Raw genomic sequence first — 21,093 nt, 5'->3', positions numbered from 1 at the left:
ATCACCTTACAATGATTATTGCTCCTCAAACATTTTCAAATCACAAAAATCCCTATATTTTTAATATCCTAGCCCCAGAGTGCACATTTTTCCTTGGATATGATGAGACCAACAAGCACATTCTGTAGGTGTGGGGGTGCATGTGTGGGTGGAGAGTACAGTAATGTATCAGCTCTCTACCTCTAGTCCCAGGGGTAACTGCAGAGCAGGTGTACCGTTAATAACTATAATTATTCTGGGAGCACATTCAGAATAATGGACCCTGATGTGGAAGGCTCAATAAACAAGTTTTGGCCACTGAGGAATAGCAGCTGTCCCACAAGAGGGAAGGGGAACTGAATTAGCTGACCAAGTGCAGACCAAGTGCACAGGCAACCCAACCTCTACTCAATTAGAAGAAAGAAGAATGAGAGAAAAAAAGAGAGAAGGGTTGACTGTATGTGAGCTTTCATAAATACTGACATAAAGAGAGGGCAGGCAAACGTGAGAATTTAAGAAAAAGTAAAAAGATGCAGAATAGAGCAGTGATGGTCCAAACAGCGGCCGTGCAGAGCTTCCTGTGAAACCAGAAAGGGTGAACGTTATAAAAGTTGACAAGAAGCTTGTGTCCAGTGGGGCTTCCTCTACACTCCATCCATGGCAAACACTGTGGCTATACAGACCAACGAATGCTGCAACGTGTAGGAACAGCGTAGATACATTTTTGAGGTATAGATTGTCATATAAGTCCTGCCTTCAATTTCACTAAACCATGCTCTACAGAGATCATGCAGCACTGACATCTGGACAATCCAGACGATGGATTTGTGAGGCTATCAAGCACATCAATACAGCCTTGACTTCAGCTAACGGGCACTTTCCTAGGTCAAAAACCACCCTGTGATGCCACCATGCACAGAAAGGGGGGGCCCCCACCAGCTACTTTCTCTGTGAGACACAGGCAATAGAGCAGTGCATGCTGGGAGTACAGCAAAGGTGCCAAAGCATGTGGAAAGCTGGAGCTGATATTTCTCAGTAGAGATGAAAGGATGACAAGGAAAAGGTTTAAGAGTATTCATAAGGCAAGACAGAGAGGGAGAACAGGGGAACAGCACTGCGAGAATTTGGCATTGACCAATGCAAGTCGCTTATAAATGGCTCACTTTTGCTGCTTTGCATCTCAGCTTTGCAAGACTTAGCATTGTAGTTCAAAAGGTAGAGGTGTGGGAGAAGTTTATTTTGAGTCATCGACTAGTCTGTAAATTATGTAGCAGTGCTGCAGTAGTGTTTAATAATCACCATGGAGGCAAAGTATTAAATCTTCATTTTCAATAATTTAGCAGGGAAGGCATGGCAAGCAGCTGTCTCCACCAAGCTATACAAAGGGCACATGGGATCATAATGTCCAATAAAAGAGAATGAGTCTGCATATTTTAGACATGCATAATGAAGAGTTCAGTTTGTGACTCTCCCCATAAGTGTACATTTAACAGGTTCTGTCCTGCCCTTTGCTACACTTGGCTTATCTCACTTCATCCTGACTGACACAGGCATTCAAACCTGCTCAAAGGCCTAATCACTAATAGATAAAGCCTATAGGTCAAGGCTCATTTATCTGCTCTTTCTTACCTACATAAATAGATTGTAAATAATAAAACAAAGGCATGCCCCAGGTCTCTGCTGAAACAAATATTTTGCTACAAGAAACTATGAGGCAAGTTTTACGCTGAATGCCACTTCCACTGAGCCAAGGGTGTAACAAAGCGCCAAAGTGAACAAATCCAAACACATTTACGTAAGTGCCTTAGTGTCTTTAGCGTATATGAAAATATCAGAAAGGCAGAATCATAGAGCAGCACATCAAGATGCAGTTCTGCCAGTGAATCTGTTATTTTCCATACTGAGACACCTCAAAGTGTATCATCTGTTCATACCATGGCCACATACTACACATACAAAACACATATTTTTTATTTGTGGAACAAGACCCAATACCTATTTAACAGGAAATGTGTTCTATGTTCTGCTAGACAATTTAGTTTAACATCCACTGGCAAAACAACTTTCCAATTACTTCAACATGAACTGTTTGTTATTCTGTTTCTTTCTCATATTGCTTTCCCTTTGTGGTATGTACACCTACAGCATGTATACCCTTTGAGTTAAAGGCCACATGTAAATGTAACATTTTATTACCTGTCCATTGATTTATAGTTACAATACATAAACTTTGAGGCAGCATTTGGCAGCTGTCCTATCCATGGTGGTCTGAGATGTAACTAAGGCCATGACTCTAGTTTAAAACTTGCTGAAGCTGAGATATGCTAAACACAGAAACTACTTACTTAGCTGTTCCCCTGGACTAATAACAGTGAGTAGCTAGACCCTCCACATTAGTAAGGAGGACTGAGAGTAAGAGAAAGAAAGACAGAAAATATACATAAGAGAAATAGGAGGAAAAGAACACTAGAGGAGAGGGAGTAGTGACTACAAGGTGCAGTTTTTTTCATTCAGGTGCATACATGCTGCTCGGCACACACCCCATACCTGCCAGAAGTCCTGCAGAGAGGGAGGGGCAGAACAGGAAGAAGATGATGGGGAGGGGGGGGGACGTGGGAGGAGTGGAATGGTTTGGGAGGACACAGGGAAAAAGTGGGGTTTTGGGAGACATGGGCAGTCGGGGACGACGGTTATTCACGAGGAAGGGAAGAAAGAGAAAATGTAGGGATTACTTATTATGCGAATGAGAGAGGGTGGCTGAAAAAAGCATGTGAGAATAAAACACAGTTAACAATGGCAACATCAGGTCACATCAACATAACATTACAGCTGCTGAAAGCATATATGATTAGGGTAGGAGGAGTAAACACACATATATGGAGGGAATTAACAAGGGAGGGAGGTGAAATGAAACTGGTTGAGCAAACACAAGCAATCCCATTTAAAGTTTGCCTGAAATAACTGTGTTCCCAGGACAGGAAAATAAAAAAGCTAAACAAACAGGGGAAGTCAATATGAAAAACATTTGTTACACAACCATATAGGGCTGGAAATGTTTGCCTTCCACACAAACTGAGCCTTCAGAGTCAGCGGTAGTGGGTGTGGAGGGGCATGTCGTGAGAGGCTTTAACACACACTGTAAAAAATGAATTCCATGAATGTCCCGGCAGAGGAACAAGATTCTTTCCATACATAAAGAGTGCAACCACTTACACAACTTCTCAATTTAAGACTAAAGTGTATTTGCTAAATTATTGTGTTTGCCTTGCTTATAATAATTACAACTTCCCTAGATGTTGGCATTTTGTCCCTCATTGGGTACATTATGTTCTTGTAGTGGCTAGATTTTTATTGTAATAGTTACAGGAAATCTAGTCCTATTGGCAGATATTTAACTCTCTTACCACAAGATAATTTGGTTTCATTTAAGAATTGACATGGCTTCTTTACCCATTATTGGGACTGTTGTTTTTACAGTGTATGTTTTTTATGCTCTGTGGCCAAGCAGTACGTAAGCCAAAACATCTTCATTGGCTTTGCTATTTAAAAATGAAACATGAGGAGTGAGACAGTGATCTTTCATAAGAACACTCATGTTTCACCTTTCTGGTGTTGCCCTTAGCCTACATTGTGTTGTAACACTGACCATCATGCTGGAAAACCCTCCTCTTCTGCTTCACAACACCCTCCATTCGATCCATCAGATGATTTACTGACACTACACATATTGCAGTTGAATAGGTGCTGTGGTCATCTCACATAGGTTTAATTCATTGTAGTGTTTAGTTTCATGTGAACTAGATTTCATGTCTTCTTGGCAAGACACATTGGGGTGTTTTTTCTGCTCCAACTAGCTATGGGTGCCCATGAAGCCAATGAGCAGGAAGCATGTGTCTGTAGGCAAAAAGGGGGGTGGGCAGAGCCTGTAAGGGAGGGGGGCTTCAGGCTGTCCGGGCCATGGCAGTAAAATCTCATGAGACAACCAAAGCTAAATACAGCATCAGAGAAAACCACGCACCCAGAGATTTGCTTGGACAATTTGCCTGGCAAATAAAAGAACATAGCGCCTGAAGATAGGGATGGCCTTTACATAATAAGACAAAAGTCATATATGTACTGTTTAGCTTTGATTTTAGGAAGCACAGAATTTCACATCATCTTCCAGTTATTGCCTTTTTTTGGGGGGGTGTTGAGACAAATGTACTGTCTACTGTCAGGTGCTGTAAGAACTTGAGTAAATATATATTTCCATAAATCAATCACATTTTACTCATATATCACCTTTCACACACTTTAATACAGTTCAAAGTGCTTCTAAGATGACTAATAGGGCAATAATAAGAAAGAACAAACTGTAATGGAGCAAGATAAAATAGATTAAAATGACAAGTATATGAATATTAATAGCGTGTGACCCTCCAGAGAGTACTGGGAGCTCTTGACCACATATAATTTAATTAATGAATTTAATCTGATATCAGATAAAACAAAAAAAAAAAATACAATACTAATGATTCCAAAGATTCTGACAACTGGATGCAAGTAATGGGTTGATCCTTATAGTCTCATCATTATCACATGACCCAAGATGTTTGTTAAGCATATTTTTAAGGCATGGCTTAAGGAGCGAAAAGTCATGACAAAAGGAGCGAAAAACATTCCCTCCTTAGTTTTATTGGCTTGATTTCATTAGACTGGCTTCAAAATGTCAGTAGGGTAGAGGCTTATTCATCTTACTCATCATTAGCTCGTGTGCCTGGAGGCTGATGGGCACTGTAATGAGGTTAGAAACTACAATCAGCACATTAATGATTAGGTGATATTAAATGAATGAGCGTGGTTGGCTACTGGGTGTGGGAGTTGCTCCGTGGGATCAGCGAGAGGACAGTAGTGGTCACAAATCAATATCAAGGAAAGCAGTAATGAAAATAATAATGATGGGGGTGATTTACATTAATGTCTTCCATCTTCATGACTGTGAACCGAGCTGAGGAACTAACACCTGAAGTCTAACTAGGGCCACAAGGTCCTGGTCTGGCCAAAGTTCACCTGCTGTTACTGTCTTTAAAGAGGTCATTATGGACTGAGCAAACCCACTTTGTACATGCCCTTCTTAATAATTAAACATGGGGCTGCAGGCTTTTCTAAACTAAGAGGAACTAAAACGAAGGTCTTCAAAGTGTAGATCAGTACTTCAGTGATAACTACATGGATTACACACTATGATTAAAAACTTTAAAACTTTCTATGATCATCTACAGGTCAAATAAAATAGTCTGATATACTGATCTCTATCTTATTATGTAAAATGAGCTGACCATTTACAGACAGACAATATAATAAAGCAAAGACAAAACAAGAAAAACATATATAAACAAATATAGTGAACGGTGAAAAACAAAACCCCTTCAGTTCAACTTTTAAGGGAGGAGACACACAACATTTTTCAGTGTTCATCATTCACTTTTTTACCTAAAAAACTTGTTCCTGCAACGAAAACATCAAAAAGTGACACAGATAAACATAAATATGGGAAATACAAACAACAAAATTGACCTAAAAACTACAGCTAACCTCCCTGTGGCTGTTTGACAGTATTATATTTTATAAATCTTTCACACTTTGCTAAATAAATATTTTACACACACCATCTTTTAAGAAGCCATTGTCCCTGGTGAGCATTTGTTTATTTCAGTGACTCTGAGACATAACTTTAAATTATTCAGCACTGTAGTTTCAGTCAGTGTCATTTAAGAAAGTTTAGATAATACTATGGTTATTAGTTTGAATTATTAAAAAAGGAAAGTTATAAATTTAAACTAACCTGTCATATGATATGTATTATTTTAGTTCAGAGATAATAATATCCTCAAATACATATTATATTTTCATTTAGACCAAGATTCATGTGTTAATTAACATATTTCCTATGAAATATTATCCACACTTTTTAGCCTCACTTATAATTCCATCTCTGTGTATGAATATTTTAAAACCTAACTTCGTAACAAAAAATCTGTGCAGTTTTCCAGGGGTTATAACGTCTAATTATCATGTACAGGGTCATTTGCTTAATCTTTTTTTCTCTTTATGAAAATAATATATATTTTTAATTTATTCAGAAACACCGGAGTATAGAGCTCTGGAAAAAATTAAGAGACCACTGCAATTTCCTCTGAAATCAGTATGTATGACAGCCGCTCCATTCCTGTGTCTGTTGAATTCCAACACAAGCACACCTTATTCTACTGAATAAACACCTGATCTATGTCTTATTTAAGAAGAAGTATAAAAACCACTACTATGGCCATCACTATCTTCTTTCAATAGGCAAAAACAGTGCTATGAGTTCCGCAAAAGCAATTGGAATCCAAAAATAACTATTGAAAACTACTGGACTTCTGCTCTGACAATGTTCCCAAACTCTTACGACTGGTTCTTCTATCAGGACAATGCTCCTGGCCTTAGCTAGGTCAATAAAGGTCTGGATGACGGACCACCAGATGAAGACCCTGTCATGGCCAGCCCAATCTCCAGACCTGAACCCACTTTCAAAACTTCTGGAATATAATCAAGAGGAAGATGGATGGTCACAAGCCATCGCACATTGCTGAGCTTCTTGAATTTCTCTGCCAGGAGCTGCATAAAGTCATCCAACAGCAAAAGTGGAGAGCCAAGAAACGTGAAAGCTGTCACTGAAAATCAAGGTTATTCCATCAAATATTTATGTCTGAACTTTTCCCAAATTACAACATTAGTATTGTGTTGTTTAGAAATGAATATGAACTGGTTTTCTTTGCATTATTTCAGGTCTGAAAACATTGCATCTTTTTGTTACTTTGACCATGTGCTGTGTTCTGCAAATACATGCTCTAAATAACAACATTTTTATTTGGAATTCGGGAGAAATGTTGTCGGTACTTTAGAGAATAAAACAAAAATGTTCATTTTACTCAAACACATACCTATAAATGGTAAAATTAAAGAAAGTGATAATTTTGCAGTGGTCTCTTATTTTTCCAGAGCTGTATATAACTGAAGAAAAGTTTTTACTCAGAACTAGTTTTACTGAGGAAATAACTCACATGAAAAATACTGACGTGAAATCTATGGCTCAGGCATTTTATTTTTTGAAAACTGTGTTATGGTTGACTTTTTTTTTTTTTCATCTATTACGACACTGCTGCATTGGTGAGGGTTTAGATAACTTAAAACCCTACCACATAAAATTACATTTATTTGCTTGGCCAGACACAAAAGAGCAAATAGGGATGACTGAAATATTTATATATTTTTCTTTTCATGCATAATTTTTAGATTTGAGATAAACTGATTCTCTAAGTCACTCCTTGCTTAACCCATTCTGAAGAATAAACCCCTCTTTTGGACTGAGAAACTGTGCAGTGGGAATTATAACGATACATAATAATAAAATTTGCTATTCAAGTACAACTTTCTAGGGAAATGCAACATAGTGCCACAAGGAGAATTTAATTCGATTTAAGAACGGCATCATCAGTTACTTTAATTACATTTATGAACCAGTGACAAAACATTCCTAAAAGACTAATTGATCCAAATGCTTGTTCATAATATTTAACTAGTCTCCTGCTTGTTTCGTAATTAAGGCTGCTCAAGATATCAGTTTCTTACCTTGCCGTCATAGCGTTTCACAATAAACTGATCCAGGCCGAGGTCTGAAAAACAGTAAGAAAGGACCAGTAAACCACAAATTTGGGGATTAAGAGATTACTATTACCACAAGAGAGATGTGACACAGACAAGTCATACAGCAGGGGTATCAAGATTTATGCCTGACATGAATAGAGCAAATGTATTTACTTAGACTCATTTACTGCATCTCTGCTAATCACTGACATGTTCTAAAGATTAATAGTAGCCATTAGCAACACATTTCCTGTTTGCCAATTCTTTAATAAACAATCATTAGCATTCAGCCACAACTCTTTTTATCATTATTTATAAAACAATTCTCAACAAGCATTCATTTGTTTGTCATTTGCCCACATTACAATGAAAACATAAAAAATGTGAGGTATTTATATGTAAACACATGGTAGCTTCTTGGGTTCATTATAAGAAAGCGATGCTGATAAACTATGCATAAACAGCAAATGGCTGAAAATAAGGAAATGAAAAGTGAAAATCAGTGTTCCGGACTCCTTGGTTGCCTAAGGGTTGAATTTCTATTATTAACATAAAATGGCCAAAAAATGAGGATAAATGTTGCATGTTCTCATTGTGCACTGATCTCACTACACAATTATTTCCATATCATCTCTTTCTATGCAAATTCATTAAATTCAGTGTCCATCCAGTTCTATACAAGCAAGTCTGTAATTACTGGCCCTTCTCTCTTTTCTCCAAACTACAAAAGGGACTTTTTTGCAACACCAGACAATTCTTATTTAAAAAAAAAAAGGTTTAAGATGAGTTTTCTTCTTTTGATAATAGTATAATACTAGTAACACAAATCTTTGATATCAGCGTAGTCATACCATGACCTGCTGGATCAGTCTCAAACAGGATTAACTTTGTGAGCAGTAATCAGAGTATTTATCACTAAATCAAACAATAATAAAATGAATGTCAAAATTTTATTTACAGTGGGCTTCATCAGCATTAGAGAAAACCTAATCACAACAACCATGACCTCTGCAAATAGCACACACCCTCCACTACTCTGCTGGAATAAGTAAATATCATGTAGTAGCTGATGATTGATGTTGTATTCACATTTAATTTGAATTAGGGGGATGGATCTCCAATACAAAGCCAGCATCTCTACACCAAACAATGACACGGCAACATCTACCTCATATCACAGGCATTGTGAGTATAAATATAATAGAGAATTCTATCGTCTAAAGTTGACTCGTAAACTTTTGTAAAAGTCATATCTGATATGAACACTAGAATGAACCCGTAATATTTATATTACTTTGTTTGACTGCCTAATTTGGAAAATGTCAAATTAAGTTATAAACTAGCAACTGATAAGAGCAACTAAACATAAAGAAACCAGGCTATATCTGTTTTTGTTGATACACACAAAGCAATATTAGGCAAGCGTGACAGCACTGTTCCCATTTTTCATGTCCACAAGGATACACATAAACTAGAACTGGAAAAAACCTTCCCTTCCTAAGTTTTTTTTTTGTAAATCCATGTCTGAATGATCTAAAACATTGTTTGCCTGTAGCTGAGAGGCGAAAATGTATGGGGAAATGTTCATTTTTGCAAAATATCTAAGTTACTGTGGACAGAGTCTGAATAAAAAGAGAACTAAGCCATCTTAAATGTCTTTCAGTGAACTGGTTATTCATCATGTACGGGTGGGTAAATCTTCAGAGGATTAAAAGGACAACAGTAGGCTAATTTATCAGTGTGTCTTAAGAAATTAGTGATCTCATTATAATCAAAATTGACCATGCTTGTTAACATCACCGCGGCATAAATTTGGAAATGAGAAAGACAGCACTGAGCATGAAATAGACTTCTGTTTCTTTTGGGTTTTAATTAGCTCTGCTGCACATTTCTTTATCAAACAACACTCGACGGATCCCGACTTTAATTCCAGTTTCGGGTAACGGAAAGGCGACGCAAAAGCAGAGCTGTGGAATCAGGGAGCGGGGAAGGAAAGTGGTAGGTCTAAGAATGGAAGTCCAGTAGAGAACAAGCCAAGATAAGTCATGGGAACAGTTAATGGATGGAAGTGTTGAGGTAACAGGAAAGGTGATGCAGACATGACATGCACAGCTAAGTCCTTATTAAGTGCTAAGTGCAAGGCCTGGCTCTCCTGTGTTGTGGATGAATACTCATGAATTCACACTGCAAGCCTGTAAATAAAATGTCATAGATATTTAATCAAGTGTTGGTGCATTGGACAAACCATATGATGACAAATACAGACATGAGGAGCACTGTAACACATCAATGCCAAGTTAAGCCTCCCTCTCCCTCCCATGGCTGAAGATCAAATATCTCTCACTGGGTCTATGTGTGACGCCTGAGATCTGTTCTGGTTTGAACCTGTTAATTGATACACCAACTGCTGTGTCGTGATTTCTTCAGCTCTGCGTGACCGGACAGCCCTGTCAGCCCCCCTCCCTCACAGCATCCTACCATACTTGTGAACATCAGGGTGACGGGGGGGAGATCAGTATCCACCAGATGACTGAACTGCCAGGCATTTGCTAAGTGCTCCTGTAGCACAGCTCTGTCACTGGACTGAAATGAGCTCAGCACTGCTAATTAACAATGTGCTTTTACTGTGATACACACTAAGGTGCCAGACTTTGGGACTATAAAAATGAATTCTAATAAAGAAAACTTATCAGTGATAAAAAAAAAAAAAAAAAAAAAAATAGGCTAATTCCATGAGCACACAGGTGATAAAAAAGAACGCTTACTGAGCAGAATAACACACACCTAATAAAACAGATGAAATACGATAAATATGCCAGAGATGGTACCAAAACTGTTTCATCGATAAATATTAGCAATGAAAACAATCTGTAAAGTCTACATCGCCAGAGAGGAGAAAGATATGAAAAGCAGCGAAGAAGCAAGAAGTAGCGTGCCAGTGAAAGGTGCATGTAGGGCTGGGAACTTGAGTTTTTTTTAAGCTCTTTCTCTGAAGAAATTTTGTGCACAGCAAAAATTACATATTTAAGTTTTTTGTTGTAATACTTTCACTGCAAATATATGTAATGTACATATGCAGATGAACCATCATTCACTCTCACATTCACTTCATTTACTTAATTTAATTTAATTTAAGTAGCTGGGTGCTTCTATGACATATTTCCAGCCAGGATGTGCCTAATGATGACCTCAGATAAATGCAAAAAATTATACTCCTGTTCTGAGCCATCCCAAAATTTATGATTTTTTTTTTTTTTTTTAAATATTGGGGCCACAAATAGGACCAAAATTAAAGCTACCTAGGTGTCAGTGCATTTGATCTGGAAAACACGACTTGAAATGGTCTTATATAGCACAATAAATAAAGACACTGTGTTAAATTTGATGATCCTAGTGGTTTTTCAAATCGAGACATGCAGGTTTTTCATGAATGGGCAGTCTCATTCTAGGTTTTGCCGCATAACCCATTGTGTCCACTTGCGTTACATGCGGAACCTGCCCATTTACACACAAATAAATCCTGAGTGATTTTGCAACAGTGGTCATTTTTGTGAAACACTCTGCCCTGCATAATTAGTTTGATTCCTAAAATGTACCTGTGAGAGAATAAAAAGATATTCAAAAAAATAATAGTGCGTAAAATTTTTGTCCTTTTTACCGTGTTACATGTGGATTTGTGTATAAAAATGTGTTTTATCTGAAAAATAGTTTCTCTTTTATCTTAGTAAATATTTATTTTTAAAACAGATCCAAAGTGCTGCCAAATTTTAACATCACTCTACATCTTGTTTGAGTTTTTAGCCCTTATGTCTTGTTTTTAGGTACTAGTTTCACAGAAGCACCCAGCTGGAATAGGCTCCAGCGATCCTAGTGAGGATAAAGCGGGTTCAGATGAATGAATGAATAATTGAATTTATTTCGACAAATATTTTAATAGTAACAATAATAATAGTAACAGTTTTATTAACCAAAACTAAAGATATAATTTTTGTTGGCTATATCTCTCTGCCCTTGTTACAAAGTACATACTACAAATAAAGATTAAGCAACAGGAGGGAAAAGAATGAGGACTCACTCTCAGGCTGTTTCTCATTAGGTGTGATGGAGCGTATGAAGTCCTGAGGCGTCATGTAAACCTCAGCATCTCCATGCTCACCAATGACCTTCAGTGTGGCGAAGTAGCGGAAAATCTTGTCTGGAGTTGAGTAAGCTCTTATCCTGTTCTCATACTCCATCACCTGTAAACCAGACCAGAGACACAACTAATCCACAAACTTTCACACACCATGAGAACTTTCTGATATACAGCAACATAAAATAACCACAAATATTCTGCACCACAGCTTTCCAAGACACAAAAATCTAAGTGAGAGTTGTTACAGTGCAAAGGGGAAGGAGTGACTAGAATAGACAAGGAAGTAGTAGGAAAACAGGCTGTCAGTCATGATGGTGTGGTGTATTAACCTCTTGACTCAGCTGGAAATAAAGTGTTTTTAGGAGTGGTGTGACTGACAGGTTAATGTGAAGGAAGACTACAGAACTGTCACTGTTGTGCACTGACAACTGTAAATAAGAACAATATGCAGTGTCAGATTGGCATTATTGACATACTGTAGTTTAACATTTGGGGAAATAGAAGTATGAATTCATTCACTGTTATATACCCATTAGCCATGTCAATGTTTTCCTTGCCAGTCACATCCACTTTCCAGCAGAGAGTTTCGAACAGATAAAGTGTAGCTGTGAAACTGTCAGAGCTGAGTCTGTTTGGGAGCTGAGCTGTAATGAACATAAGAGGTGACTATATGCGACAGTGATCGTGTACACTATACAAACTCCCTACAGATAATACACAATTTACAGCTTAAACTTTCTGAAGATGTTATCCACTTTATATCTAAATTGATAACAGAAAGAGACAAGAGCCCACTAGTTTCTCTTTTTGAGTCTAAAACTACAATTACATGCTTCAGAATTGGTTATTTCTCATTAGCGGAACCATATTGGTCTTCAGGGAAACCTCTAAGAGCATGTTCCCAATAGAGGTAACCATATGGATGGGAGGTTACACGACAGTTGGGTGGGAAATCTACTGAGCCTTAGTAATAATAAGATGAGGATATGTTGTCATCTCTTTCTGGCTCTCATCTCCTCAGATTTACAGGCTACTTAGTTCAGTATCTCCCACTCTGATGAAAACTCAAGCCTGTTCTTTAAATCCTACAGACATGTCCCTTCTTTCCATAACAAATGTGAAGTGCATAACCAAGGTGAAATCCAAATCATACCGGTAATTTATGAATTTTTCTTCATATTTTCAAAGGCTGTTGTGCAACATCTCAGAAAGGAATAGAGAACCACTATAAAAGTAAGAAGGTGGCATGTCTGAATTTTAAATACTCACTACACTTCAGATGATGTTAGACACATGGAAAGAGGAGGAAACTCAAAACTCATTTCTGCCAACATCTGGCTTTTGTCTTCAGTGTTGAAGGAATAATCAGGTAAAATTAGCACCCAGTCACTGATCAGATAGGTCTGAAGTATTCAGAGGTATTTATCTGCACCAGCTCTGATTGGCAGGAGCTGAAACATCAATTGGTGAAGCCACAGTTTTCCTCTCCTTTTCCAGGATGACGCTATAAAGCAAGTTGAAGTTCCAGATGCTGGTGTGTAAATAGCGAGTCAGGATTTTTTTTTTTTAACAGTTTCAACAACTATTTTGATCTTCATATCATGCAAGATATAATTTTGCTGTTAAGACAGCAATGTGACAGGTAAAATGAGCTTCTCCTAATTCAAGGGATATTTGAAGGAAATGCAGTATTCCTTGTTTTCCAACACATTCGTGACATCAAAGATGACTTCCTGACATGAAGGCAAACTTAAGTAGTGGCACTGTGAAAGCAGTCAATCGCCTTTTTTAGTAGTTTCATGTTATTGGTATTTCCCACCAAGCGCCCTCTAAAATGGGATTAAAATAAGTCATTTAAGTACTGTCTGGAGCAATGATGCAATACAAGGACACAGAATTTAGTTCACATAGCATGGTTTATTAAACCTAAACCTTTAATGTGACATACTGAGTGAGTTGGCACAAACAACCTATCATAACCAACACTATTAAATCCTGTGAAGCTGTGATTCACTAAAACTCTTAGCTCTCTAGACACCTACTGCAGATGCTGAGGAATGAGTGACTGTGCAGTTTTAATATCTACACACAAAAGACAGATATACCACCGTATCCCATTTAGTTCATAAAGGATGCCATTTACAGTGGCCATTTCTCCCTCCTTCTCCTCATTTCTTCCACAATAATAGTCAGAACTAGAGCCTGTGTTTATTTGGCATCAAACGCTCTTTGTTCTTCTTCTACTTCTCCTTTCTCATCTGCTGCCTAATTAACAGCAATAAAATCTTATGGGTGGTATATTTCTTTTGTTCATAGCAGAGGAAGTGCCTGCTGATTACCTATGTGCATCTCTGTAAAATATTCTGTCAAAATACACTGCAGTTTGCAAATTGGACATTGATTGCAAGAGCTCTGAAAACACCATTCTTGAGGTGAATTAAATAGGAAACTGAATGCATGAATGTTTATTGTTTATCGATTACCTTGCGGTCACGGAATCCAGAACGAGGCTTCTTCTTCTTTCCATCACCACCTTCATCCTTTGATTCTTCATCTCCACTGCTGGCCTCTACAGATTTTTCTGATTCTGTCTCAGAGTCGGCATCCCTCACAAACTCTGCTTCTTCTCTTCCTTGTTGCTCGGAGTGTTGAACAGAAGGCCCTGCATCTGCATATGCTCTAGTTTTCAACAAAATAACAAATTACAGATTTCTGTGTCATCTGCTAAGACAACAGTATAAACACAATCAGTACATCTGAAAACATTTTGTTTGCTGGCTGTGTTCTATACCTGCAATGCTAAACAAATAAAAATAGCGGAGACTGAGGATATTATTCACTGCACTGTATTTAGCTTGTCTGTGCAATGATGAAAGGTTTTCCCTGGCATACTCAAACTTGATCATTTTCTTTCTAAACTGAAGATAGGAATAATAATAACAGTAATAAATAGCCAGGTCTGTCTGAGGCAGGCTGAATAATTCAGTTTAATGAGACACAAGTAGAATGAAGCTGGGGTGAAGGCCTGGAACAGTCTCGTCCCATCAGTCTCCAATGCCCTAAGGCATCATCCATCACTCTGCCTCTAGCAGCACAGTCATCCTGTACCCTTAGAGCTCTCATGTCAGCTCCCTTTATAACATTTTTTTCTTAACTAAACACCCGGCTCTTTAGTAATGAATAGCCATAAGAAAACAATTCTGACACCTTGAGGGTGGTGGCTAGTCAAATGTCAACATAAATGCAGGTAAGTGAATTCTTAATGCAGTTCCATTTGAGTTGCATGTGAGGGAATCAAATTTAGCATGAGCTCATAAGTCCAATTCTGCACCACAAACAAACAGAAGACTACTTAAAACAAACATAGGCTAGACCATTTACTAGTGTCCACAAGTGACAGTGAAGCCTACAGCTCACAGTATGTAGATACACAGTTGTTCTAATCAAGTCATTTGAGGCCACACTAGTAACCACTTCTGCTGAGTGATAATGAACCAGTATTTGTTTCAGTACTTCTTTTTATATTTGGAAACACCCATTTTATAATAATTTGTAGTTACTTTTCATCTGTTGAATACATAAGGATGGAACAAGTGAATGTTTCTTAAATGTTTGAATGAATGTTTCTCTTTCTTGAACTATAATACCTTTTCCAGAGCAGTCCTGCACTGGCAGACACACCAGTGACTCCAGCCAGGGCTGCCAGCATCAGCCTCCGTTTGCCAGACCCTCGCACTGCCCCGCTATGGTAGCGGCGGGACAGCTGCACCAGTCCGACAGTAGCTGCGGACAATGCCCGCAAGCGGAACATCCTGCACGGAGACAATGAACATGTTAGTTAAATCAATGAAAACTCTTTCTTTAAATTAATTTTGCCCCTGACTGGGCATGGGCAGTATATGGTATATACAGGTGCAGCTCAAAAAATTAGAATATCATTAAAAAGTTCAATATTTTTTGTCACTCACTTCAGAAAGTGAAATCCATGTATTATATAGACTCATTAGACATAGAGTGAAATATTTCAAGCCTTATTTCTTGAAATTTGGATGTTTATGGCTTACAGATAATGGAAACCCAAAATTCTGTCTCAGAAAATTAGAATATTGCATAAAATCAATTAAAAAAGGATATTTTAAACATAAATGACAGGCTTCTGAAAAGTATGTTCATTTCTATGTACTCAATACTTGTTTGGGCCTCCTTTCACATGAATTACTGCATCAATGTGTGGTGACATGGAGGTGATCAGCCTGTGGCACTGCCCAGGTGGAATGGAAGCCCAGGTTGGGTTGATAGTGTCCTTCAGGTCATCTGCATTGTTGGATCTGGTGTCTCTCATCTTCCTCTTGACAACACTCCATAGATTCTGCATGGGGTTCAAGTCAGGTGAGTCTTCTAGTCCATCAGTCACAGTAACACCATGGTCATTGAACCAGCTTTTTGTACCTTTGGCAGTGTGGGCAGGTGCCAAGTCCTGCTGGAAAATGAAATCAGCATCTCCATAAAGTTTGTCAGTAGAAGGAAGCATGAAGTGTTCTAAAATGTCCTGGTAGATGACTGTGTTGACTGTGGACTTCAGAAAACACAGTGGACCAACACCAGCAGATGCCATGGCAGAACAAATCATCACTGACTGTGGAAAGTCTAAAGTCCTCTTTTCAGATGAAAGTACATTTTGCATGTCATTTGGAAATCAAGGTCCCAGAGTCTGGAGAAAGAGTGGAGAGACACAAAATCCACGTTGCTTGAAGTCCAGTGTGAAGTTTCCAAAGTCAGAGATGATTTGTTCTGCCATGGCATCTGCTGGTGTTGGTTCACTGTGTTTTCTGAAGTCCACAGTCAACGCAGTCATCTACCAGGACATTTTAGAACACTTCATGCTTCCTTCTGCTGAGAAGCTTTATGGAGATGCTGATTTCATTTTCCTGCAGGACTTGGCACCTGCCCACACTGCCAAAAGTACCAAAAGCCGGTTCAATGACCATGGTGTTACTGTGCTTGATTGGCCAGAAAACTCACCTGACCCGAACCCCATAAAGAATCTATGGAGTGTTGTCAAGAGGAAGATGAGAGACACCAGATCCAACAATGCAGATGACCTGAAGGACACTATCAAACCAACCTGGGCTTCCATTCCACCTGAGCAGTGCCACAGGCTGATCACCTCCATGACACCACACACTGATGCAGTAATTCATGTGAAAGGAGGCCCAAACAAGTATTGAGTACATAGAAGTGAACATACTTTTCAGAAGCCTCACATTTATGTTTAAAATATCCTTTTTTAATTGATTTTATGCAATATTCTAATTTTCTGAGACACAGAATTTTGGGTTTTCATTATCTGTTAGCCATAAACATCAAAATTTCAAGAAATAAGGCTTGAAATATTTCACTCTATGTCTAATGAGTCTATATAAGATATGGGTTTCACTTTCTGAAGTGAGTGACAAAAAATATTGAACTCTTTCATGATATTCTAATTTTTTGAGCTGCGCCTGTACTGTACAACAGCAGAAATGTGTCCACCAGTAGAACTTTGGTAATACCATTTCCACAACAAGAGCTATCCCTTAGTATCTACAATATATTTTGGACAGGTTGTATAGCAGCTCAAGACTGGCTGACAATGGCCCTGCCCTACACAAAAAGGGAACATCTGAAAAGACAAAACTAAACTATATGAATTTCACAAGAAGATGGTATACAGCTCCCACGGTGCTCCCAACATCCTTCTCCTGCCTTAACACTGGGAAACCTTAAGTAAGGATTTGGTGAATGTGCCTTCAAGTAATTAACAGACTTCTCAAGAGACAGAGCTTACAACAATAAGAGTTTCCTCGTGGGAGCTGTCTTCATACTGCAATGGTGGCAGTATGAAGCCTGCATTCATGCATCAGCTGTTGACCTGTATAAATTGTCTGCAATCCTCACCCACCCCAATTAATAAACAACAGAAAGACAAAAGCAAGGATAAAACTAATTGCCATCATTGCAGCTAAGCCCCAGAACTTCATTTTTGACCACACTGTTACTTAATTCATTAGTGTCACGGAAAGATGATTAACAATTAAACATGGAGTTACTGGTGTGTATCTGTAGGTCCTGTGTGTGCACTTTTCAAAGTAAAGCACAGAGCAGGTCACCACATCGAGGCCTAAAGCTGCCATCTGTCAATATTTTATTACAAATTCTGACACCCACTGTCAACTGATTCAAGGAAAAGGAATGAAAGAAAATAACCAATGCCAACTTCAGAGACCAAGGACACAGCAGAAATTAGTTTTATTCAAAATTTATAAATGCAAAAGGACAAGCAGAATGTTTTTGAGTTAAAGCAGCCAGCTGAACACCCCCCATTTAGTTTGGAGTAATAAATGTCGACATGGGCCTTTGAAATATGTCTACACTGTTGAAATTAATCATTTTCAAAGTGAGCGGTACCCATGATCTATTAAATCCTCAGTTGAAGGGCCTGGAACCTGTACAAAAAATAGATTTTTACTGCTTAGACACACCTACTCTCTCTTTTGACCTCAAACTGTCACACATCTGGTCAGGAATTGACACTGGGAAAATGGAATATTTTTTGACTGAAAAGGCGGAATCCACACCATACCTCATCTTTACTCTCTACGTTCACCTTAGTAGAGAAATTTATAATTAGAAATGTATATATAAATGGAAACTCATGGTCGGATCAATAATGTCCATCAGCTTTGGAGGATTTATGAACTACCACGCTGTCTCGAGGAAACAGTCTAACTGCACTGGAGCTTCTGCGCATTCACTGCAATTTCATCCAAATTAGGGCTGGCCAATATGGCCACAAATGTCATGATAAATGTCAAATCATATTTCTTTCCAGTTGGCTGAGCTCCTTTTCCTGAGTGAAAGAAACTAGATGGTCATTTTTTTTTTTTTGGCGAGAACATGACAAACACATTCCCAGCAAAATTTCATAAAAATCTAGAGCATTCAAGGGGAAAAAAAAATTGAACAACTTGAATTAATAAAATTAAATCAATCAGCACACACTGAAATAGGCCTATTGTATGTTTTATCTGACTGTGTAAACAAAATACGGCCAAAAGTTAAACAAACAAACAAACAAACAAACAAACAAACAAACAAAAAAAACAGAACAGAAAAAGACTTAAAATCATGCTAATAAGCATAATCATTTCAGCAGGTCCTTCCTGGTAAAGTGAAGGTTAATCAAATAACTAAATAAATAAAACTGCCAAGCCTTATTACAAATGAATAACACGGAGAGTCAATCATAAGTATATTGCAATCTTGCTTATTTTGACATGAATGTAATTTTCAGCTACAATGCAAATTTGGTCAAAAACATTTTAAAAACTATAAAATCTATAAATTCAGCTTACATAAAATGCCACCCAGCAGACAATATAATGGAGGCTTCAAATATTATGTCATCACTGAAGTACAACAAATGGTTCGTTGAAAAAGTTTCAGATGCTTGGTCTTTAAACATGGCAGCTTCTGCAAAAATCCCTATAGGTGAAATTCAGTTGTACCCTCCTGATACGATCACTTAAACATGTTTGGCATATGGTTCTCTTAGCCTGCATCCTTTCAAAGAAAACCAAGAAGTACTAAAGACAGAAATACATTAATTGTTTCAACCACTCCAACAGCACAATCCACACCCAGTGTTTTTAAATGTGAACAATGCATAGAGATGCCACTGAGATGATGTGTTGGTCACAGGAGGAACATAAGTGTTTATATTCTATGACTATGAGCAGGACTTGTCCCTCTTAAAAAACACACACAAAGGGGAGTAGTGTCACCTTAACAGAGGTACTAAAAGTTATACATTTTGCCCTTTAAATACTGGCAATGAGCTACTTTAGGTCTCTCAGAGGGTCTTGTTTAGGACTTGAAACACCTTCTTGCCTCATTACTAGTTTATTCAAGATAACAGAAGCATTTTTTATTTAAGATTTTGTTTAACTTCTCCTTTAAACTGTCACTCCATAGTTCAACAGAATAAACACACTGAAGGCACACAACAAATAAACACTACAACAAATAACACTAGTAATTAGTAAGATGACTCATAAGACAGCCAAAGTCTTGCAGTCTAAGGACACACAGAATCAACACAGGTGTTTTTAAGACTGAACATTCTTGGAGATGTCAAGACAGAGCTCAGGCCCCTGCCCTCATTTAGGTAAAGCTGTAAAACTGATTGAGTGCAATATTCTTCTAAATTAGGGCCAAAAGACCCCCATGGGTCCACTTGCAATTTACAAGCTCTCTTAGTAAAACGGGGAGAAATTTACTTGCTGGTAACATTCCCATCCATCAGAAGTCATTATCCTATGTAAAAAAAAAAAAAAAAAAAAAAAAAATCCAATACATATCTACTGAATCTGTTTTAGATGCAGCATGGTTGGTGTTGTGATATCAAGGTTAGTCAAGATTACACTTTCCTATTAACTACAGTTCTCCGTCTACCTGAAATCTAGCATTAGATACCTGTTAACGATTAGGTATGCTGCATTTTATAGTGGTTAACCATTTTTAAACACTCTAATATAATGTAAAAGTCTCTTTAACTGAGGCCACTGAAAACCAAAAACGTCCCCGTGATGCACAAGGACCACTGTTTTGTTGTTAGCCGTAACTACACATTGATTTAATGACCTTTTCCGAGCCTTTCATTTATAGAACATCTGTGTTATAAACTGTATAATAACTATTCACTGTTCGTATTTGGTACGAGTTATTTCTGTGATAAATTCAGTACAGTCAGTCATAATTTCTTGGGGTTGCTAGCTAACACTGGCTAGCTAGCAGGCTAACAGTTACGCTGATGTGGATGGATGTGATAGCTAAGGAAAATGCTAACGCTATTAACGGCACAGAAAGCTGTCCTAAGTAGTAAGTGACATGTTAACGCTACTTACATTAACGGTAAAGCAAACCCTTGTCAGACCGATGTGTTAATGTCGTCGGCGTCTCAGATTGAGTCTAGCCCTCTGTGCAGAGACGGAGCGCAGTGTAAACAGTTCCGTGTTCTCCGGTCACCGTGCGGACTGTGAGGTGGGCGGGACCAGACCACCACACCCCGCCCCGTTCACCCCACACAGGCTCAGTCCCACCACCACAGCCGGGATGGTGGTACCCTGGAAAAGACGTGACACATTTTTTACATACCAAGTGTTTTGGACAGAATTACAAAATTGGTTAAAAAAATATTTCCATCATCTACGTATTATTTTACAAGAGATGACATAACATTTGGTGTTCTGGTAAACAACAAAAAAGAAGTA

At 38.1% G+C, this 21,093-nt stretch overlaps 1 protein-coding gene across 5 annotated transcripts in view; it reads right to left on the bottom strand.

The window, feature by feature from the left end:
* micu1 (mitochondrial calcium uptake 1) overlaps positions 1 to 20,855 on the bottom strand; it is a 41,870-nt gene extending 21,015 nt beyond the window's left edge. For 3 of the 5 annotated variants that reach the window (XM_030156860.1, XM_030156863.1, XM_030156864.1), the window contains exons 1-5: positions 20,728 to 20,855; positions 15,430 to 15,594; positions 14,266 to 14,461; positions 11,723 to 11,885; positions 7,633 to 7,676 (exon numbers count right to left, since the gene is read on the bottom strand). In XM_030156860.1, coding sequence (XP_030012720.1) covers positions 7,633 to 7,676; positions 11,723 to 11,885; positions 14,266 to 14,461; positions 15,430 to 15,594; positions 20,728 to 20,729 — 570 coding nt within the window. In that variant the 5' untranslated portion in view covers positions 20,730 to 20,855. Of the gene's footprint in view, positions 1 to 2,526; positions 2,539 to 7,632; positions 7,677 to 11,722; positions 11,886 to 14,265; positions 14,462 to 15,429; positions 15,595 to 20,727 lie in introns of all 5 variants that reach the window. The other 2 variants (XM_030156861.1, XM_030156862.1) reach the window with 1 other exon arrangement.
* Between the last annotated feature and the right edge of the window lie 238 nt (positions 20,856 to 21,093).

Source organism: Sphaeramia orbicularis, chromosome 15, assembly GCF_902148855.1.
Source record: "Sphaeramia orbicularis chromosome 15, fSphaOr1.1, whole genome shotgun sequence".
In the NCBI taxonomy this organism is placed as follows: domain Eukaryota; kingdom Metazoa; phylum Chordata; class Actinopteri; order Kurtiformes; family Apogonidae; genus Sphaeramia; species Sphaeramia orbicularis.
Note: the sequence above shows the minus strand (reverse complement) of the source record. Positions and strands in the feature narration are given on the sequence as shown.